Source organism: Sciurus vulgaris (assembly GCF_902686455.1).
Source record: "Sciurus vulgaris genome assembly, chromosome: 15".
NCBI classification, from domain to species: Eukaryota; Metazoa; Chordata; class Mammalia; order Rodentia; family Sciuridae; genus Sciurus; species Sciurus vulgaris.
Window position 1 is genome coordinate 4,198,569 of NC_136476.1, and position 24,969 is coordinate 4,223,537.

General features: G+C 35.6%; 1 protein-coding gene across 4 annotated transcripts; it reads right to left on the bottom strand.

Moving 5' to 3' along the window:
- Window positions 1-24: 24 nt before the first annotated feature.
- On the bottom strand, window positions 25-24,860 carry RMI1 (RecQ mediated genome instability 1). Of its 4 annotated transcripts, XM_079112316.1 has the most exons (4): window positions 24,725-24,860; window positions 18,141-18,210; window positions 6,155-6,279; window positions 26-3,712 (listed from the first exon to the last, which is right to left on the bottom strand). In XM_079112316.1, exon 4 carries the CDS (start codon window positions 3,676-3,678, stop codon window positions 1,801-1,803), a length of 1,878 nt encoding a protein of 625 aa, XP_078968442.1. In that variant the 5' UTR covers window positions 3,679-3,712; window positions 6,155-6,279; window positions 18,141-18,210; window positions 24,725-24,860; the 3' UTR covers window positions 26-1,800. The 4 variants fall into 4 exon arrangements, with proteins under 4 accessions (XP_078968443.1, XP_078968444.1, XP_078968445.1 ...); XM_079112317.1 differs by lacking the exon at window positions 24,725-24,860 and having other exon boundaries at window positions 25-3,712; window positions 6,130-6,279; window positions 18,141-18,646; XM_079112318.1 differs by lacking the exon at window positions 24,725-24,860 and having other exon boundaries at window positions 25-3,712; window positions 6,126-6,279; window positions 18,141-18,646.
- Window positions 24,861-24,969: the final 109 nt, after the last annotated feature.

The following is a 24,969-nucleotide window of genomic DNA, read 5'->3' on the forward strand; positions in this document are numbered from 1 at the left end:
ATAATTTGCTGTAACTAAAATGTAGTCGCAGAGCAGGCAGACAGAGAGTACTGGGGCATGATGTAGCTAAAAAGGAAATCAAGGGTCGTATCATAAAAGGCCTTACAGACTAGATCAGAAGTTTGGACTTTACCCTGTAATTAAGGGAGTGAGAAGAGACTGATATTAAAGGTAAATGACAAGCAAACAAAAAGAAATTTATTTAAAAAGATCATTCTGGCAATATTACAGACAATGGTTTAAGAGAAAAACTAATTACCAAACCACTAGAATAATTCAGGTGAGAGAAAACTACAAACAAAATCAAAGCACTAAGAACCAATGTTAAAAGGATGAACTGTTGTTTTTACAGCAAGACAGAATGAAAGGAGTAAAAAGTCAAATTACGGTCTTTAAGCACCATTCATAGAGATGGGATGCAGAATATTTAGAAAAAAGAAAATTAAAGATAATGCCATCCCATTTAGGTCTCTTATAGTAAAAGAGATATACAAGTATATAGGCAAGATTACTATTAGAGCATACATCAACAGTATCTGTATTCTTATGCTTTGAATTATGATTATCATCCTTCAAACAATGGAAAGTATTTTTAAATCTTCTTATTCGATTATCATTTTTTAAGTAGTTACCCTCCACATATCTCCTGTCAAACTATTTTCACTAAAATAAAGCACAATGTCTTCATTTTATTATTTAAGCATTTATTTACTGTTTTAAAATTCAAGGCACTTTAATTTAAAACTTTTAAAGATTAATTTATGTAAGTTTACCTCTCAAGTATAACTTTGTAACAGCAAAGTGGAAGCATGGTAAACAGCCTCCATTTACAACAATCAGCACTTAACCGTAGAACTAAAGGAAAACTTAAAGGTATAGTGAATTCATCTAACAACATGAAAAATGCCTATTTTAATCTGATAAAGAACTACTTAATAATGATGAAATTTTTCAATGGTATTTAAAATAAGTTATTCTTAAATAAAGCTTTGAATCATTCAATATAATCTCTGAAATATCTAGTTAGCAAGGTTTACTTTAAATATGCCAAATATTTAAAATTAGCAAACTAATTAATTTGCTTCTGAAGGCCTGATACCCTGATCCACTAATTTTATTTTTTTCCCTAAGAATAACAATACAAACAAATCATTTTGGGTATCAACATATTAGCAGTAAAATTACCTGTTTATAATTATTAACTTCAATAATATGACTCATCAAGGAATGTCAATACAATTCTTAGCAATCATTCTACATGAAATAAGATAAAAACAAATTTATTAACAGTGGGTCACCAAATTCCTTATCTAAGGAATTTTACTATAAAAATTCATTTTTAAAAAACCCTACACATATAACCAACATGATTAAATATTTTTAAACTAAACTGAAATAAGCTATGAAACATTTTTTCTTTCTATAAAAAGAAAGTTTTGGGGCTGGGGCTGGCTTCAGTGGTGGAAAGCTCGCCTAGCACATGTGGGGCACTGGGTTTGATTCTCAGCACCACATAAAATAAATAAATAAATGAAGGGTACTGTGTTCACCTACAACTAAAATAATATTTTTAAATAAAAAAGTTTCAAAAATAAAATTGTGAACAAATTCTACATATTTCCTTGTTTTGAATTACTCTTAAAAACTATTTTAAAGCTTCATGCAGTAGCACAAGCCTATAATCCCAGCTACTCAGGGGGCTGAGGGTAAGGATCATGAGTTTAAGGGGAGCCTGGATGTCACAGCAACACGTTGTCTCAAAAACAAAACAACAAAAAACATGTAAAATATTTTAGTAAATTATTTATTCAACCTCTTCTTTAGGTTCTCAAGGTGTTCCATATTAACATCTTGTAATGCAAGTACCACTGCTCTACACAAGGAAGGATTAAATGAAATAGTCATCAGACAGCACAAATCTATTAGATCTCTTTGACATTTCTGCAAACCTTCTTGGAACTTTTGGTATTTAAGAGGATCCTTTTTTAACTGTTTCATTTCTGGTACTGAAAATCCTATCAAACTAGTAAGTATTTCATCTACAAACTCTACATCTAGGTATGCAGTACCATCAGAAACCTTTGCAGTAATATTCCAAATGCCACCAGAACTTGAGAGATTTCCAGTTAAAGTTACAATAAATGCTTTGATTTTCACTGTAGTAACTTCCTTTGGTTTGTTAGCCATTAGAACAGACAAATAGATAAATGGTGGAGAATACAAATCCATGCCAGTAGAAAGATCAGAGCTAGTCTCTGATGATCTTAAAGAACAAGACTGTAAATGGAAACCATTTTCACTAGAAATTTGTGAGGTTTTTTTGGATACATCATTAACCAGCTCTCTATTTAATATTTTGTCATTTAAGGAATATTTATCTGAACTGTTGATGATTTGTTTTATTCTATAATCTATCTCTGAATTTTTATCTTTACTTGTAAAATCATGGGCTAAGGGCACATTACAATGATCTGAAAAAACACTATTGTTTTGGTCTCTAGCAGACGGACAACCAAAACACCTATCTTCATGAGTCCTTTGTTCAGATAAATGTTCTCCATTCCATTTACTATTTTCTTGTTTGTAAATCAAAGAAAAATCATTCAGAGTATTAGGTTTATGTGAAAATCTCTCTATGCTTTTATCTTTGTTTCTGTTCAAAGTCAATGTCTGCAATTCTCTAGCTTCCATTTGTTCTTTCTGGACGGTTTCTTCTAAAAGCAAGGCCTCCTCCAATGAAAAGTCATCTAATTCCCCATCAGTGAAATGCACAGATTGGTCTGGTGGTTTCTCCTTTGGTCTTGGAGAAACAAATCCTGGCTCAATATCTGATTGTCTTGTGGGAACAGTATTTGAGGAACTACCTGTGTTGAAACATCTTTCAAAGGAGGTGTCATTATTTGTTGCAAGTTCATCATTTTCATCAAGACTTGCCAAAAGTTCCTCATCAGAAGGTCCTAATGCAGGATCTAGAACATCTGTAACTCTGGGAATGCTCTGGTTAGAATTATTTGATATGACTGAAACAATAGGATCCGGTTCCCCAATTAATCTTGCAAGTACTTTTTCTTGCGTATATTCTTCTAAAAGAGCATCTACTTCACCTCCTAACACCTTTACATTTTCTGGTTTCAATAAGAGGACACCAAGACGGAAAGAAATGTTTCCATAAATCAAAATTTTTGTACCTGGAGGAAGATCACTATGAAGAGCAGGTACAGACTGGTATTCCATTCCCTGTAATTGTACAATTCCATCGGTTAGCTGCAGCATCAACATCCGTGAAGACTTTGCTTCCCAAGGTTTGGGGGTAACTTGTGTTTCAGCTGTAACTAGATCATTCATTGTATTCTTTCCTCTCAACTTCTGTATCTGGGAATATGCAGGCTGACTTACATCAACCAAGGAATTAATCTGTAGAGCATAAAATCCATTCAATTCTCCTTTTGGAAGTTCTAAAATGCCATCAGGTAAAAGAGGGTATTCCAAATCTCTCAGATCAGTAAGTAGCCATTGCTCGAACACTTGTTTGTTTATCTGTGCCTGACTCATAGTAATATTATTATTTTCTTCTTGGATCCAGTTAATACAAGCTTCCAGCCACATTAGAGGTACTTTAACATGCCATGTAGCTAATAGCCAGGTTTCAACTCTTGAAGCAATACCAGTTACACTCATTTCTTTTAAATAAGAGATACTATGTCTCTGTTACCTGAAAATAAAGTAAATATTATGATAATACAGTACATTTAAATACTGCTACTACAATTCTCTAAAATGTGCAAATAGGCATAACCACTATATCCTTTCTATTTTTCTCTCTTCAGCATCTTAAAAATCTTTGACTTTCTACTTGGCCAAATTCAAACATCACAATAATCAGATGGTATAATGAGAAAAGCAAATATCTTAGATAGATATACCTAGGTTTGAAAGCTGGCTGTCGAATTACAGCTATATGATCTAAATTAAGTTTCTTAATTTCTCTAACCCAGTTGTTTCATTCGTAAAGTGTCAATGACACCATCTATCTAACAGCATTAAGAATTACAGCGGGCTGGGGAGATAGCTTAGCTGGTAGAGTGCTTGCCTTGCAAGCACAAGGCCCTGAGTTCGAATCCCCAGTACCACCAAAAAAAAAAAAGAATTACAAAAGTTGGGTGCAGTGGCACATGCTTGTAATCCCATTGGCTCAGGAGGCTGAGGCATGAGGATCATGAGTTCCAAGCCAGCCTCAGCAACTCAGCAAGGCCCTAAGCAACTCAGTGAGACCCTGTCTCTAAATGAATACAAAATAGGGGTGGGAATGTGGCTTGGTGGTTGAGTACCCAAGTTCAGTTCCCTGTACCAAAAGAAAAAGAGAGAGAGAATTACATGAGCCAGGTGTAGGGGTGCATGACTCTAATCCCACCTACTCGGGAAGCTGAAGCAGGAGGATCCCAAGTTCAAGGCCAACCCGGGCAACTTAGCAAAATGTTGCCTCAAAATAAAAAGTAAAAAGGACTGGGAATACAGCTCAGTGGTATAGAGCCCTTGGGTTCAATCTCCAGTATCTTTAAAAAGAAAAGAATCACATGAATAATATTTATGAAGCATGCTGTCAGATCTAGGAAAGATAGTGAATAGTAGTTATTATATTAAAATAATAACCAGATTCTAATCAGTTGAACTTTAGCTTAAACAATGTTCACTAAGGTTCTTTATCTACCTGTAATTAACTCTTACATTTTATTCCCCTATGTTTGGCCAGTTAGTACTTAAATATGTGGTCTAAGAAAAAAGTTATATCAGCTGGCATGGTGGCATACACCCTGTAATCCCAGTGGCTCAGGAGGCTGTGGCAGGAGAAACACAAGTTCAAAGTCAGCCTCAACAACTTAGTGAAGCCCTAGAAACTTAGTAAGACCCTAAGTAACTCACCAGATCTTGTCTCAAAATAAAAAATAAAAAGGGCTGAGGATGTGGCTCAGAGGTTAAGCACCCCTGGGTTAAATCCCCAGTCCCCCCGCCCAAATAAAAGTTATAACAAAAAATCCTATAGTTATTTTTATTTTAGAGTATATGATCAATTTCTACATTGGATAAAGTCCTAGACTTCACTGAAATTAGTAAACTGACACTTTTTAATAAGTTCTTTAACAAAAAAAGTAAAAGTAACAGCAGACTGGGCTGATATAAAGCATCTTATTTCTTTCACTAAACATTCTCAATAGTCCTGTTAGGTAAATAAGTAGTAGCAAGACAATAAGGATTAATCCATCACATATTCACAAGAGTGGAATCTATGTCTCTTACGAATGAAGACTATTTTTGGTACCAGGAATTGAACCCAGAAGTGCTTAACCACTGAGTCACAGCCCCTGACCTTTTTTATATTTTATTTAGAGACAGGGTCTTGTTGAGTTGCTTAGGGCTTTGCTAAATTGCTGAGGCTGCCTCTGAATTCTTAATCCTCCTGCCTCAGCTTCCTGAGTTGCTGGGATTACATGTGTGCAACCAGCCAAATGAAGATATTTAAGAGGTAGAATTTATTTAAGTTTTAATTTGTCTATAAGAAAACTAACTTGGAACAGCAGCACAGAATTTGATGACAGCATTGAAAACTGGTTGTTCAGTAGAGTACTCAAACCCTCTACTACTCAGAAATGGCCTTAAGGGTTAAGACAAGTAGCAGTTAAGGGTTATAAGATGAAGCTGTAGAAAGAATTGTTGGTCTAATTTCATGGGTGCAAGTTTTTGGGAATTCTGTTATTTGTCAGGGTAGAACAGAGGCTATACAGAATAAAACTATAAGGCTGGAGTGAGATATACAGAAACAAGAAAATTCAGAAACTATGAGAAAGTTATTCTTTCTGTTTCCTTACTTCTATAGTTACCTCATAGGACTACTGTGAAAATTAAAGATAGGAGGGGCAGTAACAGAGGCAGTAGTGCCAGGTAATCTTTCACTTAAACATTGTGACCTTAAACAAGTTCAACTTCAAAGTATCGTACTTATCTGAATTGTAAAACGAGACTAGCAGCATTTTCCTTTTAGGTTCGCTATGAATGTTAAATTAATATGGGAAAAGCAGCAGTTGGCACATAGTAAAACCCAGTAAATGTACACTATATTATTAAAGTACCTACTATAGCCAGGTGTGTTCATACACACCTATAATCCCAGCTAGTCTGGAGGCTGATGCAGGAGGATCCCAAGTTTAAGCAACAAAATGAAATAAAAATCCAGGGCTGGGGATGTAGCTCCTAGGTAGAATGCTCCTGGGTTCAATCTTATTACTGCAAACAAACAAATAAACAACAAAAAAAAAACTTAGTTATTTTTATTTTAGAATGTATGACCAAATAAAATCCCAGATGTCACTGAAATTAGTAAACTGACACTTTTTTTATAAGTTCTTTAAGAAGAAAATAATACACCTACCTGAAATTTTAGGATTTTGAACTCTGAAAATGCTAATTTAACAACAAAACTATTTTATATTCATCTCCAAAAACAGCTGAAAGAAATATAGCACACAACTGACAAATGCAAAGAAAGAAAACTAAAACTTCAGTTTATTCTTGATGGTAAGGCTACCAATTGAACATCTTTTCATATTTTCCCAGAGACAGACTCCTTATCATTACTTCTAATTATTCCTCTTTTGTTCTATATTTCCATCCTAGCACACAGTAAATGCCAGATAAGTGCTTGCTATCATTAAAAAAAAATTTTAAATACCCATAAAGGAGAATATAGAATCACATAGCTCTCAGGAACCTACAGTGAATGAATTATTAATTTAATAAACTATTAAAATTTATAGAAAGGTGGTTCAGTGCTACATGACTATAATCCCAGAGCTCAGGAGGATGGGGTAGGATGATTGCAAGTTCATGACCATCCTCAGCAAATTAGCGAGGCCCTATATAACATAGTGAGACCCTGTCTCAAAATAAAACAAAAAAAGGGCAGGAGATATATCTCAGTGGTAAAGCACCACTGGGTTCAATCCCCTATACAAACAAATAAACAAATAAATAGGGCACATTAGGTCATTTTAATTATGGAACTGGTAAATCTTTATATTGAAGAGAATGATTAAGAGTATATACATATATAAATATTATGGGATGGGGATATAGCTCAGTTGGTAGAGTGCTTGCCTTGCAAGGCCCTGGGTTCAATCCCCAGCACGGCAAAAAAAAAAAAAAAAAAAATATATATATATATATATATATTTATAGGTTGTGGGATTGTGGCTCAGTGGTAATGCACTCACCTGGCACATGTGAGGCACTAGGGTCAATCCTCAATACCACATAAAAATAAATAAATTAAATAAAGGCATTGTGTCTATCTACAACTAAAAATTATTTTTAAAAAGCAGTACACATATAGATATATACACATACATACATACATATTTAATTCTACATGAACTCAATGGGAAAACTCAAAAGTAGGAAGATCTTTGCCTGTTGTGATGAAAATTAATGTAGAGTTCAGGGTAAGTGGCACATACACATAATTCTAGCTACTCAAAAGGCTAAGGCAGGATTCAAAGTTCAAGGCCAGCCTGGCAGACTTAGCAAGACTCTGTAGTAGAAAATAAAGCTGAGTGTAGTGCCACATGTGTGTAATGCCAGCAACTCAGGGGGCTGAGGCAGGAGAAGCACAAGTTCAAAGGTAGCCACAGCAATTTAGCAAGGCCCTAAGCAATTTAGTGAGACCCTATCTCAAAATTTAAAAAAGGCTTGGAATGTGGCTCAGTGGTTAAGGGCCTCTGGGTCCAATCCTTGTTACCAAAAAACAAAAAAAGAAAAGAAAAACGTCTAAGGGCCAGGCACAGTGGTACTTGCCTATGATCCTAGCTTCTTGGGAGGCTGAGACAGATGGATCACAAGTTCAAAGTCAGCTTCAGCAAATTATAAGACCCTTTCTAAAAATAAAAAGAATTGGAGACGTAGTTCAGTAGTAAAGTACCCTGGATTCAATTCCCAATACTGCAAGCAATTGGCAGTGGGGACAAAAAGTAAAAGAAACTATGTAGGGTCAAACTGACATGCCTCTGTAACAAAAAAACCAAGTGTCTTTAAACCAGCTCTTTGAATTATCAAGTGAAAATACTTCCTGAATGTCACAAAAAATAAAATATAGAACAGGTTATACAGTATGCTAACTCTTGTACACAAAATACAGGAAAATAATCACATTCTTAATTACATGTATATTAATGAAGGACCTCCAGAAGGATACACAAGAAACAGAACTTTAAGTACATGGCTACATACATTAACAAGAGTAAACGCTTCATGGTTAGGAAGAGGATATATTTCAAGAGTGATAAGTGGACACTAAAACCCTGCAGCATACTGGGATAGGGGATCTAGGTGTAACTAAAACTCCAAGAATCCATACCTTGCACAGGGCAAAAGACCAAAAACAGAAAAAGTCATGTTAGAATTGGGGGGAAAATGTCCTACCCAAAATGTACCTGTGACCTGTGGAAGGAACAGAGGTACCCAGGGGATAGAAACTGGGTTTGCATAGCATGTATAAGGGTATATAACACATACAGGGTGGTTCAGAACTAGGCTATTCATAAAAATCAAAATCCCAAATCCTTAGTAAAACAACTGACCTAGAGCTAACTGGCCAGTGCCAAACTAAGAAAACTCCAAAACCACACAAAAGGGGAAAACTCCTATTCAACATGAGCCAGCACACCAAAATTATAGTGTACTCCAGGAAAATTAAAATCATGAGCCACAGCAGCAGACATAACAAGTAGGAGAATTCACACCTGCAGAAAAAAATTTTAATTAAAAATGTTAAAGAGAAGCATAAGACAAATAGAAAACTTATGCATTGGAAAGTACTTGGAACACAATAAAGAAATATTAAGAAATTAAGCAAAGAGAGAAAAAAAAAAAAGCTAAGAAGTAGTGAAGACAGGCTCCAACAGTGAAAGAATTACAACTTTAGAAAGAGAAACTAGAATAGGTAAAGAAAATATTTTTTAAAAGATAATGATTGAAGGACTATGGACATGGCTTAATAGTAGAGTGCCTGCCTAGTATGTTCAAAACCCCTGGGCTCAAATCCCCAATCTGGCAAAAAGAAAAAAAAAAAAAAAAGAAAGAAAGAAAATAAATTTAGGAGGAAATTACAGTATTCCTATTTTGCCAAAGAGGATAATAGAGATATTGTTTGGAATTTTATAGAAAAATATAAAATGTATTTAGGGATAAAGATGAGAGTGTTGGAAAAACATTTTAAGAACATTCTGAAAGTACGTGCAAAATGGATTTTCCTTCCCCTGATACTAGGATTAAACCTCAGGGGCACTCTACCACTAAACAACATCCCCATCCCCTGTCAAAATTTTATGACAGGGTCCTTTTTATTTATACACACACACACACACACACACACACGACACAATATCTTTATCTTATTTATTTGTTTTTATGTGGTACTGAGGAAGGATCAAACCCACTGCCTCACACGTGATAGGATCTTGCCAAGTTGCAAGGCTGGCCTGTTCTCCTGCCTCGGCCTCCTAAGTAGATAGAATAGATGGGATTATAGGCGTGTTTCATCTCTCTTGGTCAGAATGAATTTTTTTTGTTTGTTTGGTTTTTTTTGCGGTACTGGGGATCGAACTCAGGGCCTTGTGCTTGTGAGGCAGGCACTCTACCAGCTGAGCTATCTCCCCAGCCCTCAGAATGAATTTTTAAAAAGCCATAAAACTTAGCATGACTCTATCAAAATAAAAAATAAGGGCTCAGGATGTAGCTCAGTGATAGAGGGTTTGCCTAGCTGCCACATCTATTTCCTGCCACTCCAACACTTGACACGGCTCTGTTGGAGTAGAGGATCCAACACTTGACACAGTTCTGTTGGAATAGAGGACTCAACACTTGAAACAGTTCTGTTGATCATCCTCCCTCTTGGAGGCCATGGGCGGGGCATGTCTCCATGTGTAGTTGCTTTTTAATATTAATAATCAATATATCATTAGAAACTTATTGGATAAACATTGGGAAGGTTTTACTGTATTGGGACACAAAATAGTGCACAATGAAAATTTAGCAGTAATACATAGATAAAATGTATGAAAATAAATAATTGTAGCTGTGCTCAAGTTAAAAGGAGCCTGTGATTACTTTAGTATAATAATAGATGGATAAAGAGGCATTCCTCTGAGCTTGGATGTAGTGTTTAGCCTTTGTTGCTTTCTTAGTTTTAATAGTTGATTCTAGAGATACTTTACATAATAAAAACATTTAGGTTAGTCATAAACATAATTTGTGCTTTTCCTATGTTTAGTCTAATTCTATGAGAATCAGAATAAGATTGTAGTTCGCCATTATATGAAACAGAATAGGCTAAATATTAACTATAAGTTGATTTCTTTGCCCTTTAATAATAGTAAAAGCTTTTTACTGTTAAACACTGGAGTTCATGGTGGGGGTGGTTTCTCAGAAATTCTAGTGACGTGTTTGTTCTAAAGGTTGAAGGCTAGCAGATCATGGTGCTCTCAGTTTAGCTGGGAGACAAGGTTGTTTTAATCTAGCTGGGAAATAAGGTTGTTTTGGTGTGGGCTGTCATACAGAGAGAATGCGTACTTTGAGAAGAAGCATAGATTGTACTTTTGAAGGTTTTTCTTATTTTAAACTAACCATAAAATGATATAATCATTACTAAAGAAAAATATCTGCAAAAAGGCTGGCAGAAAAAATAAAGACAGATTCAGTCTCAGAACACTTGATGCCTCTGTGCGCTGTTTCTCCACTGTGCTGACGCGTCCCATCCACCTAGGACCCCTGACCCACTAGGCCTGGAACCAGGCACCTAGCAATTGCAAGTTGATCTGGGCTTTAATCCCCAATTCGGAGGGGAATAAAAGCCATAAAATTCTAAAAATAAAGAAAAGTCTAAGAATGAAACAATGTCAACAAATCTTGGAAACCAGAACACAAATAGGTAAGGGGTACATAACTTAGCAGGCATCAGAAAACTGAATGCTAAGCTAGTGTTAAGAACAGTTTAACACCTAGAATAAAAGGCAATACTAAGTAGTCTGGAAGAAAAAAGAGGACTCTAAAAATAAAATTGATTGTACAGCTGAAGGTAGACACACCAGACTGAAAATAGGGAGAGCAAGTGAATTCTTATATACTGAATGCTGAACATATACCACTCTGTTCATCTACAAAGCTTCAAGAAATATCAGGGACTAGTCCTATTCTCTCTAAGAAAGAGACTGCAAAAATCTTTTTCTGGGCAATCTTACCACCAACAGAAAAGACCTAAAGATACTAACATGAAAGATTCCCAATTAAACAGCCCAATTTGATACTGCACCCAGATCCAGAGCTTCAATCAGCTTTCTAGTTTCCCACTCTTAATTATGACAAGTTATCTAATAAGAAACGGTATCAAGTTGGGCATGGTGGGGCACATCTGTAATCACAGCAGCTCAGAAGGGTGAGGCAAGAGAATTGTGAGTTCAAAGCCTAAGCAAAAGCAAGACACTAAGCAACTCAATTAGACCCTTTCTCTAAATAAAATACAAAACAGGACTGGGATGTGGCTCAGTGGTCCAGTGTCCCTGAGTTCAAACCCTGGTACCAAAAAAAAAAAAAAAAAAAAAAACTGTATCAAAAAAACTGTATCAAAGAGAAAACTGCAATGAGTTGACTATGGAAATGAAAACTTCAAAAAGCTATCATTAATATCCTCAGGCAAGGGCTGGGGTTGTGGCTCAGTAATAATGCACCCACCTACCACATGCAAAGCATTGGGTTTGATCCTCAGCACCACATAAAAGTAAATAAATAAAATGAAGGCATTGTGTACATCTACAACTAAAAAAAATATTAAAAAAGATATATCCTCAGGCAGATAAGACATCATATTCATTAAATAAGAGTAGGATGCTACAACAAGGAATAGGACAAAAAAAGAACTCTGAAAATTAAAAACGACAACAAACTTATAAACTCAGTAGAATGAATGGAAGATAAAGTTTTGAAAATCTCCAAAAGCAAAAACATTAGTACAAAGAAATCAACAGTACACAGAAGGAAAAACAAAAACAAAAAGGATTCCCAGGAAGTTTTAATAAACTAGAAGTTCCAAAAAGAAAATGAAGGACAGAAAATAATAAAAAATAAATTGTCCAGAACATAAATACAAGAAAATGAAGGACAGAAAATAATAAAAAATAAATTGTCCAGAACATAAATACAAGGGCTTCCATATGGAAAGGAACTAACACAAAGAATATCACCATAAAATTTTAAATACAGGGATAAAGACTCTCAGAGAGGAAAAACACAAAAAATAGGTCATATTGAGAGTCTACATAATGAAAATGGCTTTATACTTCCCCGTGTCAGCTAGCAGGTTATTTCAAATTTCTGAACGAAAAGAATTTCTAACCAATAATTCTTCACCCAGGCAAAGTATCTATCAACTATGACAGTGAAATAAATATGATCAGACTAGCACGGTCTCAATTTTTGGAATAAAAGATGTGTTCTAACATAACAGAGAAATAAATCAAGAAAGAGGAACACATGATATCCTGGGTCTTACACAAAAGAAGGATAAACATGGTAAAGGGTATTTACAGAATATAGGAACAAACAGTCAGAGGACCTCAAAAGAGATTATTTTTTCAACGAGATGAAATTGTGTAAGACCACTATATTCAGGATTTCACATAGTCATTTTTCTTGGTTTACTCGTGTTACACTGGATCACTGACACTCTCAATGTGGAGAGGAGATTTAAGCAACCAAAGGAGTTAGGAGGTTGATGATATACAGAATATTGTATTATATTTATTTCCTCTGAAAATAAAGCAAGATAACTCAAGAGAAAAACAAAGGCTGTACGTGTATACTACATGACCTAGTTGTAAACATCATTTACATACAGACATCATATACATAATGCACACTCTAAATACTAATCAGACAAAAGTTGTAACACATTCAGTGAGATTCAAAAATGTATAAGGATGGAGTTAAGGCACAGTGAGAAAGATAAATGGAAAGAGACCAAATCCTCATCTCTAAGGTAAAAGTCAACAGAAAAACTAAAACTGAAAAATCAAGAAGGAGCAATCTATACACGGTTTTCAGATCTATCAAAGTAAACACAATATAGAATCCACTTGAAATGCTTATAGTAAATGCTTCTGGGAGAAATAAAAGGCAAGGGATAATTTTTTCAAAACAACTCTTTAGCCTGCACACATGTAATCACAAGTTCCACAGAGGCTAATGCAAGAGGATGGCAAGTTCAAGGCCAGGCTCAGCAACTTAGCAAGATCCGGTCTCAAAACAATTTTTTTTAAAAAAGGACTGAAGTGGAGCTAGTAGTAGTGCACCCCTAGGTTCAATTACCAGTATGCTGTTGCCTTGCTTTGTTTTTTGGATGTTATCCCTCACTTATTTTTCAGGGTCAAAGGCAGAACTCAGGGTCTTGTGCATGCTAGGCAAGCACTTTGCCACTCAGTTAAATCCCTAACCCCTCAATCCCCAGTATGGCAAGGAAAAACATAAAACATACATACTTTAAAATTTGATATTTAAATGATTTATGTATAACACATTTCTTCTGTCTTCCATGTTACACTAATTTCTTTGCACTGATGTTTAGAAGTTTTCCCTTTTTTAGACATTTTCCTTTTTTTAAATTTTTTTATTCTAATTAGTAGAATCCATTTTGACACAGAATACATAAATGGAATATAACTTCTTATACTTCTGGTTGTATATGATATAGATAGAAGTTTTCCTAACTTAATCTTCCATTTGTTCTGAGTTTTTCATTATTGCTACTAGCAAAAAATAAAATAGCACAAGAGTATGTGTTTTAAAACTTAAAGGTATTGCTGTATGTGATGGTGCACACGTTGTCAATACTTCAACACTGTACTTACAATAAGACAAGTGAAATAAATAAAAGGCGTATAGTTTTAAATAGAAAAAATAATATAAAGAGAGAACTGCAGACCAATGGAACACAACAGAGAGCCCAGAAATAAACTCTCATGTGACAGGTCAAATTATTTTTTACATGGGTGGCTAAGTCTATGGGAAAAGTATAGTCTTCTTTTCAACAAATGATATTCACATGCAAAAGACTTTAAATGGATTTTATCTTACAACTTCTCTGTGAAACACACCCTATGTTAGGACTATAAAAAGAACACACACACACACACACACACACGCCACAGATTGAGAGAAACATGGGCTAGATTTACATTCTATGTAAAGAATTCTTGAAAATTAGTACAAAAATGAAAAATCTTAAAATGAGCAAAAGATATGAGTACACACTTCACAAAAAAAATGCAGATGGTAAACACAAACACATGAAAAGATGTTCTCAATCATCAAGATTACAAATAAAATTCTGTTCACAATAGCCTCAAAAGAAAATAAAATATTTGGGAATCAATCTAACCAAAGAGGTGAAGGATCTCTACAATGAAAACTACAGAACATTATAGAAAGAAACTGAAGACCTTAGAAGGTGGAAAGATCTCCCATGTTCTTGGATAGGCAGAATTAATATTGTCAAAAATGGCCATGCTTCCAAAGGCTCTATACAGATTTAACGCAATTCCAATTAAAATCCCAATGATATTTCTCATAGAAACAGAAAAAGGAATCATGAAATTCATCTGGAAGAACAAAAGACCCAGAATAGCGAAAGCAATCGTGGGCAGGAAGAGTGATTCGAGGTATCACAATACCAGACCTTAAACTCTACTATAGGGCAATAGTAACAAAAACGGTATGGTAGTGGCACCAAAATAGATAGGTAGACCAATGGTACAGGATAGAAGACAAGGAGACATACCCACATAAGTACAGTTATCTCATACTAGACAAAGGTGCCAAAAACTTACAATGGAGAAAAGATAGCCTCTTCAACAAAAGATGCTGGCAAAATTGGAAATCCATATGCAGTAAAATGAAATTAAACCCCTCTCTCTCACCCTGTACAAAACTCAACTCAAAATGGATCAAGGATCTAGAATTAGGCCCAAAACCCTTCACCAAATAGAAGAAAAATTAGGCCAGAATCTCCATCACATTGGCTTAGGACCAGACTTCCTTAACAAGATCCCATAGTGCAAGAAATAAAAGCAAGAATCAATAAATAGGATAGATTCAAACTAAAAAGTTTTTTCTCAGCACAGGAAACAATCAATAATGTGAAAAGAAAGCCTACAAGAGGAAGAAAATCTTTTCCACACACTTCAGTCACAGCACTCATCTCCACAGTTTACAAAGAACTTTAAAAACTTTACATCCAAAATACGAAGAACCCAATCAATAAATGGGCTAAGGAAATGGGCAGACACTTCATAGAAGAAGATATACAGGTGATCAACAAATATATGAAAAAGTGCTCATCATTCCTAGTAATAAGAGAAATGCAAATTAAAACCACCCTAAGATTTCATCTAGCTCTAATCAGAATGGCTATTATCAAGAACACAAGCAATAATAAGTGTTGGTGTGGATGTGGGGGAAAAGGCACACTCATACATTACTGGTAGAGTTGCAAATTGGTGCAGCCACTCCGGAAAGCAGTATGGAGATTCCACAGAAAGCTTGGAACGGAACCACCATTTGACCCAGATATTCCACTTCTCGGTTTATACCCAAAGGACTTAAAATCAGCATACTCCAGTGATGCAGCCACGTTAATGTTCCTAGCAGCTCAATTCATAATAGCTAGATTATGGAACCAACCTAGATGCCCTTCAATTGACGAATGGATACAGAAACTGTGGTACATATACACAATGGAATATTACTCAGCCATAAAAAAGAATGAAATTATGGCATTTGCTGGTAAATGGATGAAGTTGGAAAATATCATGCTAAGTGAAATAAGCCAAGCCCAAAAAACCAAAGGCCGAATGTTTTCTCTGATAAAGACAATATGCATGACAGTATATAACGAGGAAGAGGCGAGGGAAAAAGAAGAATGAAGGAACTTCGGATGGTGTAGAGGAAAATGGGGTGGGAGGGGGTGGGGGACAGAAAGATATTAGAATGAAACAGTATTACCCTATGTATATGTATGATTACATAAATGGTGTGAATCCATATTGTTCTACAATGATTCTACAATGGTTCTATGGTTCTACAACCATAGAAATGAAAAGTTGTACCGCATTTGTGTACAAAGAATCAAAATGCAGTCTGTAAAAATAAAAAAGATTTTAATAATTAAAAAAAAGATTACAAATAATAAATAAATTCTAGCAAGGATGTGGGGAAAAAGGAACACTTATACACTCTTGGTGGAATTGTGAATTTGTAGCACCACTATGGAAATCAGTATGGAGGTTCCTCAAAAGATTAGGAATGGAACCACCACATGACCCAGATCCCACTCCTTAGCATTTACCCAAAAGAACTTTAGTCAGCATGCTATAGCCATATATGCATACAGGTTTATAATACCATAATTCACAACAGCCAAGTCAAAAAAACCAGTCTAGTACTCATCATAATAGAATTTTATGCAGTCATAAAGCACAAAATTATGTCATTTGCAAATAAATAGTGGAACTGAAGAAAATCATGTTAAGTGAAATAAGCCAGACTCAAAAATCAAAGGTCAAATGTCCTCTTTCCTATGTGGAAAATCAAAAGCTTTCTCTCATATGTGGAAGCTAGAGAAAAGGAGGGAAAGAGAGAATTTTCATGAAAATAGAAGGGAGATCAGTAGAGGACAGAGTGGGGGAATAGGGAAGGTACTGGGCGAAATGAAATTGAACAACTCGTGTATGTACAAATATATCACAATGGATTCCACTAATTTTATAGTTATAATGTGACAATAAAAATGTGTGTGCTTATACACTTTCTCTCTCTCTTTCTAAATACATATATATAGTTATTGTTGTTTTTGTTTATGAAGATAGGCACTTGCCACATTGCCCAGGCTGGTCTTGAATTCCTGAGCTCAAGAAATTCTCCTGCCTTAGCCTCCTGAGTGGCTAGAACTATAAGCACATGCCACCATGCCCAGCTTAAGATGTTCAATATTATTATACAGTAGAGAAATGGAAAACTAAATTCACAAATGTTATACAACTATGCACATATTAAAATAACTAAAATTGCAAAATAACTGACAGCTGGGTACAGTGGTACACACCTGTAATTCTAGTAGCTTGGAAGGCTGAGGCAGAAGAACCATGACTCGGCAACTTAATGAGGTCCTAAAGCAACTCAATGAGACCCGGTCTCTAAATAAAATATAAAAAAAGGGTTGGGGATATGGCTCACTGGTTAAACACTGGGTTCAACTCCTGGTACCAAAAAATATAAGTAACTGACAATACCAACTACTGGAATTCCCATTATTGCTAATGAGAATGCAAAATGGAACAGATGTTTTGGAAAACAATTTTTCATTTTCTTAAAATGCAAAACATAAGCTTACAGATTGCTGAGTATTTCACAAAGCAAATGAACACTTCTTACATTCATTAAAAACCAGACTGTGAATGTTTATAGCAACTTTATTCATGAACATCAAAAACTGGAAACATGTCCTTCAATTGGTAAATGGATAACAAAGCAAGGTATACCCAAATAGTAAAATACTATTTAGTAATAAAAAGAAAAAATTAATGCACCCAAAAACAGATGAATGTCAAATATAGTATGATAAGTGAATGAAGCCAAAGAATATATAATTTCATTTATATGACATTCTTGAATATTTAACACTACAAAGAAAACTATTCAATGGTTGCCAAAGGCTTGAGGTGTGGAAAGGGGCACAAAGAAACTTTGGGATCAATGAAACTGTTCTAAATCACGACTGCTGTGGTGATTACATTGACTACAGGTACGTCTTTATCAAAACTTAGAGAAGTTACACCAGAGAGTATAAATTTTCTTGAATGTAAATTATGCTCCAGTAGAAAAACTAAAGGTAAAAAAACAAAAGAATAGAAATATAATAGCTTCCTGTCAAATAAGCTAAAGAAAACAGAACAATTCAAGAAAAGGCACAGAGTGGATAAGTGCTATAAATAGAAACAGTCCGAATCTGTTAGCAACAATAATGAACATGAATAGGTTAAACTCACCTATTAAAAGATACTGTCAAATTGGATAAACCAAATCCAGTTGAATTCTTCATCTAAAACAATGTGAGACCTAAAACAAAATTAACACCAAAATATGAAATTAATTACAATAAAGGCATGTTCATACACAGAAGCTTCAAGGGGAAAAAGAAAAGAACGGTGGGGGCGGATCTCATGAAAATCAAAAGGAGATAGTAGAAGAAAGGAACCCAAGGGTAGGAGATGGGGAGGGACTGGGAAAATGCTGAGGAGTGATATTGTATATTGTGTACATGTAAAAAGTATAACAACAAATGTCATTAATATGTACAACTATAATGCACAAAAAAAAATGTGTGGAAAACAAAGATTAAAAAAATATGTATTTTAAATAAAGGGATGTTAAAACCTCCAAACATGATTCCTTGACGTCGAAGCTTAGAAACACCTTTCCTCAACACTAAGAAATCTGTACTCATATAACTTAAGAATTCAAAATGCAATTTAATTTAATTGCATCTGTTGTAATCTTTTTTTTTTTGGTGGGTGCTGGGGATTGAACCCAGGGCCTTGTGTTTGCAAGGCAAGTACTCTACCAACTAAGCTATATCCCCAGCCCTTGTTGTAATTTTTTTAATCTAAAAAATTAAGCTAGCTTAAAAAGCTAGCTTAAAAAATTAAGCTAGTTCTATAACTCTTAGTGGCACTGATTCACTATCATACTTATTTCCTCCACTAAAATTTAAACAATGCTGGCAAATTGAACAGCGTAATTTTCAAAGGTGTTGTGATAATGTGATTATGGTCATTGGGTAAACTGAAAGGAGAACAAAGTACACATTCAGTAGAGTTATTAATTATTTCAATGAATTATAAAGCATAAATGTACAATTACAGTTTAGTTGCTTGCATAATGTTTTATCCTATACATCATTCTGAATATAGTATATGTCCCTAAGTTATTATTTGCAGCCATGTAACACAAATGCTATTTTCAACTTGAACCTATTAAGTACCAGATGATACTGTTTAGATTTTTAGGAAGGAAGCAGCAAGAAAGGAAGAGTCACTGTGAACAGAAAAGATCAAGAAAATGAAATGAAAAGGACAAAAAATGAAATGAAAAGGATGGTTTCAGAAATACTAATCCTATATTCCAGCAGGCACAGGCATATAAACAGAGAATTAAAGATAAAGATTTGCTAAAAATAAATTCCAAACTCTTACTTGTTAAGATTTTAATTTTTTCAAAATACTTTTATATTTGCAGTATTATCTAAACTTCAAAATAACAATCTGTGACAGACAAGATATTATCATCTGCCTGATAGATGATGAAACTGAGGTACAAAGATTAAGGCATAAAGATCATACCAAGCAGTAGACCCATAGCTAGAACTTAAATCCTTCTCATTTCTATTCCTATACATTTTTCCAGACCCTATTAACTTAAGCACAAAGGGAAAGTGTAGCCAGTCCCTCAGATAAAATCCAAATGATCATTTTATAAAAGTATCACACTGTTTTTAAAACGAACAGACTTTTGACAGACTTCATGTAAATAACGAGCTTACCTAGTGTATTCTAAATTATTTTATTTACAAGGTCAAATAAAAGAAAAAAACTTCCACTTTTATCTTTGCGTCAAAACGACAATGTTAGAGCTAAGTAGTATTTTTCCTTTCACTGTAACACTAAAATACCACATAGAATAATTTAAAAATTTTTCAAAATATTGCAAACTGACATTTTAAAGCTATGTGTCATTTTTGTTTTTATTTTTGTTTTAATTCACAACAAGCACTTCCTTGTATGTGCTACTCAAGATACTAACAAAACTCCTTTCAGCCTACAGGTGGATCAAATTCTAAGTAACGCTGTTCATTAAACCATAACAACTAAATTGTTCTGTTAATGTGTGCCAGTCCTAATTAATAATTCCAAGTACTACCCTCCAGATTTGAATCTCAACTTCTGGAACTGACATATTATAATTTGATAGTAATGTTATAACCAGACAGAAAAAACCACAGGACATTAGAAAAACACAAGCAAATGTTATGAGTGATACACTGACAAGCACTCAAATACAGTTATTCTCAAATATTTTACCAAAAAGTTAAGAACGTGGGGGGCAGGGACTGTGGAGACAGCTAAATGCATGTCTGTTACAGAGTTAGTCAACTAGCAGCAAAGTAGAGGGTATGATTAATCCAGAACACATATATAGTCCCTACAACATGTAAGAATTTTAATAAAAAGATGATTAAAAAACAGGATTATTTCCTTCAGACTACAAAAAGTTTGTTAAAATGTTTAATTCACGTAGTGGAGCATGCCTATAATCCCAGCTACTTCAGAGGTTGAGGCAGTATGATCACTATATTTGAGGCCAGCCTCAGTAACTTGGTGAAACTAATTCAAAATAAAACTTAAAATGCTTGGAGTGTGACACAGCTGTAGAGCACTTACCTAGTATGTGCAAGGTCTAGGGTTCAATCCCCAGTACTGGGGTAATTTGAAAAAATAAAAAACAACTTTAATCATATAGGATCTAATTATGCAGCCCCCCGCCACTCGTCATTGTACCCAAGGGCACTCTACCACTGTGCTACGTTGCCATTTTGAGGCAAGGTCTCGCTTGCCAAGTTGCTCAGGACCTCATTAAATTGCTGAGGGTGGCCTCAAACTCGCAACCCTTCTGCCTCAGCCTCCCCACTCGCTGGGATTACAGGCATGCACCGCCATGCCTGGCTACATTACACAGTTTAGACTGGTTTTCAATAAATGAGAACCTTAATAATTTGGTAAATTTTATTACTAGCATCTATTCCTTCAGAGAATTCTTAAGGTTTTCATCCCTTCCCTTCTTGAGAAATTGAGCACCCATAGTCACAGCAGCTAGAAGCAGCTCAGAGGGAGAGTTTAGCTAGGGCAGCACAATTTCCCATTTGATGATACACAAATGATTCTCCAGAACTCCACTGCACAAGATAAAAAATAAATTTGGAAAAGATGTCTTTTAAATTGTGCATTAAGATATGTTCATATTATATGATTCGCTTCTTTTAACTTTCCAGAATTGATGTCAAGAAATCGATTAGAGGGGCTGGGGTTGTAGCTCAGTGGTAGAGTGCTTGCCTAGCACATGTGAGGCACTGGGTTCCACCCTCAGCACCACATAAAAATAAATGAATCAAATAAAGGCATTATATCCATCTACAACTAACATTTTTTTAAAATAAAAACAATTAGAAATAACAAGGACAAGGGGTTGGGAGTATAAGAGGTAGAGTGAGTGTTCACACAAGGCTTTATGTTCAATCCTGGCACCCCAAAAAGAGAAATAAGGACAAAAATTTATGTTCCACACTGTGTATTAGTGTTTTTTATAATGTGGGGGGTATGGGAAACAATCTAAATGTTCGACACTAGAAAAAAAATCAAAGACAGTACGTGACATTGATGAAATGGAAGGCTATGGAGTCTTTAAAATATTTTTTCAGGCTACTTAATGACATGAAAATATGTCCATATTTTGTTAGGGAAAAGGCCACATACAAAATTACAAACAGCTCAATCACTAATTTCATAGTCAGGAAAAATTGTTTAATTAGCATTTTCTGCCTGATAAACTTGGCAGATCACACTATTCTACATTCCACATCTTAACAACTAAACAGAACAGAAAAATACTCTCACCACTAAAATTGACTTACAATTTTCAATCAGCGTCATGCATGCAATTTTTAAAAACAGAAAAAGCTACCATCCTTTTGGATACAATATATGGCCTTCAATCAATAACTAAGACTTAAAAACACTAAGTTTTTGTTTGTTTGTTTAACTGTTTTGTTTTCTGGTGGGAGTAGAACCCAGGGGCACTCTTCTACTAAGCTACTACTTCCCCAACCCTTTTTTATTTTTAATTTAGAGACAGGGTCATGCTATAATACATAGGCTTACCTCAAACTTGCAATTCTCCTGCCTCAGCCTCTTAAGCCACTGAGATAAAAGTGTGTACCACCAGGCCCATTGGCACTAACAAATATTTAAATCCATTATCCATTATCTTCATCTAAAAAGTAAATGTAAGTCTGGTGTCTTAATTTTGGGGGGATGATCTCAAGATAATTTTGGAATTCTGAGAAGGTACTCTAAAAATTAGGGAGGAAAAATCTATGACTAAAATCAGAAAAGTAATCAGAGGAGCTTTTTGTAGATCCTCCATAACTTAATGTAAGAAAAAGACATAGAAAGAATAAGTTTAAAAATCTGAAACCCAATTCTACTGTGACCCTGGACATGTTTCTTACCTTCTTAGTCTTAATTCTCTCCTCCATAAAACAAACAAACAATAACAAAAACCCCAAAGATAACCACAACTTACTCAAAAAGACTGTAATTAAGCATTACTGCACAAGGTCTGGCACATAGTGGGGAATTCAGGAAATGGTAGTTACAAAAAATATGTAAATGACAATCCAGTCAGCTAGTGTACAATGACAATTATATTAGTCTAACTAAAATAATACTACCTCTAAAATCACTAAAGGTCCAAAATTATCACTACACCATTACACCATTTGTTCCAAACAATTACACCAGACAGGAGTCACTGAATGAATTAAATGAAATCACAGGTCCTTGAATGAGCACGGGTTTTTTTGTTTGTGATGCTGTATACAGAGCTTAGGTCACTCTGCCACTAAGCAACATCCCCAGCCCTGGGCACAGGTTTATATTGTTGAATTGAAACTCTCAATTTTAAATAAAGAATGAAAGGATGGAGAAAAGACAGAGTTCCCTGTTATTGAAGGAGGAAACCTAAAGAGAAAATAGGATAAGACATATGGGGGGAAGACTAAATAACAATCCCACAATAGCATCTAAAGAAAGTTAACATTTTACAGTCTAGTCAAAACGACAGTGGTGTTAGGAGGAAGCTAGTCCTATACAGAGCTGCTTGCTGTTTCAGTTGGATTCTCACTCTTCACTGCTTATGAAGGCAGAGCACCACAGCTGCAACAAAAATATTAACTTTTGGAAAAGCATCATTATGGGGCTGGAGTTGTAGCTCGGTGGTAGAGTACTTACCTTGCATGTGTGAGGCACTGAGTTCAATCCGCAGCACCACATAAATAAATATAAAGGTATTTTAAAAACTAGAAATATTTTAAAAAACAAAACTTCTTTAAAAAAAATAAAAGTATCATTATTACAATACTCTCATATGTGCATATTAGTGTTAGTGAAACGTCCAGATTTTCAGTGACAGACTCAGTTAAATGTTGCAAATCCTGACTAGCAGATTAAATCTCCATAACGCAAGTATTCCTAGCCCTTACATACACTCATCAATTCTTGGATGAATGTTTAATAAAAATCTTAACTTTGTATCCTAGAATTAAAATCTGGATTCAGTTTTACCTCAACAAATACATTTTTCATGGTGGGGCCATTTAAAAATTGCACTAACATTTAAAGAAAACTTTTAGAAGCTCCACAACCCCAAATGCTATATTCTAACAGTATTTGTTGAGGTATCTTAGGAGAATGTAAATGTTAGTGCTTCACAAAGTCCCCAGTTCCCCTAACCAGAGTTTTCTTCCTAAACACGCAAATATTTATGGATGAATGTAATTATTACAAAGCTATTTAAAAGGATGCTGCTGTAAGTACTTTGCAAATTACTCAAGAAATTGTTGTAACAGTAACGAATCAGCACACATTCATCACTTATGTACTGGTATACATGTGTGCACGTGCGTGGAGATATATATATATATATATGTGTGTATACACACACACACAGGTATTTCTAATAGCAAATCTAGCCTTATGGGTAGATTACAAAATCTTTATGCTTCAGCTTGCGTTTGGAATGATGGATGGAAGATGGAAGGCTGAACAACGAGGTGGAAAGCAGGTACTATCAGAGCTAATGATTTCCCATGACCTTAGGCGCCTTAACAAAAGAAATCATCAAAACTTGGCGCAGGGGTCTTAGAAATAAGTAACCAAACACAAAACAAATGTAAATGGATCCTGCTAGAGGGGGAACTAAATAAGGGCGAGGATTTGTTTTCATCACTGCCCAATCCCATGACTCAAGGCAGGCGCTTTAGAGTTGAATGAACGGAACGTCGACGTCTGCAACGTACTTTGCGATTTGCATTTTAGGAGATGAACACAGTGCTTAGTCAAGTTTTTCCCTAAATAAACTACAACGGCTACACTATAAATACTTGTATCACAGGGCCCATTAAGAGGAAAAAGAAAGAAAAGAATGAGAAGTCTCATTAGAACGGAGAGCCCTGGCCCTGGGCCGAAACGTGAGCAGCCCTCCCGGAGTCCAGGCTGGCCACGCGTTCTCCCGGATCCCGCCCCAGCGATTCGCGGGCCGCGAACCGCCAGCTGCGCCTGACTGGCGCGGTGGACCGCTACAAACAGCGGGTCTCCGAGGCGTGGGCGAGTTGCACTTACCACCGCGCAGCTCGTCCCGCAGCCCGGCATCCCGGGAAGGGGAGGAGGAAGTCAGGGAGGGAGGGAGACGCGAGTGTGAACTGTGGAAACAGGGGCACAAATATGGGCCGAGCACCGACCTGGGCGTTCCGCCTTCCTGGTGCAACAGCAGATCCGGGGCCGCGCCCTGAGAACAGAAATCGCCACAGCGCGCTTCCTAATCCTTTTTTTTTTTTTTTTGCCTCTTCCCGCCCGATTTGCCCGGCGCTCCCGCCCCTCCTCCAACCCCAAAAGACTCTGTCGGGGCTGGAAAACGCCCCTTCACCGCCCACTCCCTGTGCGCGTGAACTAAGCAGACTTTAGATCTCGCGAGAGACTGGCCCCC

Excerpts from the sequence above, each read along its gene's own strand:
- RMI1 (XM_079112319.1), bottom strand. The coding sequence starts at position 3,678 with ATGAGTGTAACTGGTATTGCTTCAAGAGTTGAAACCTGGCTATTAGCT.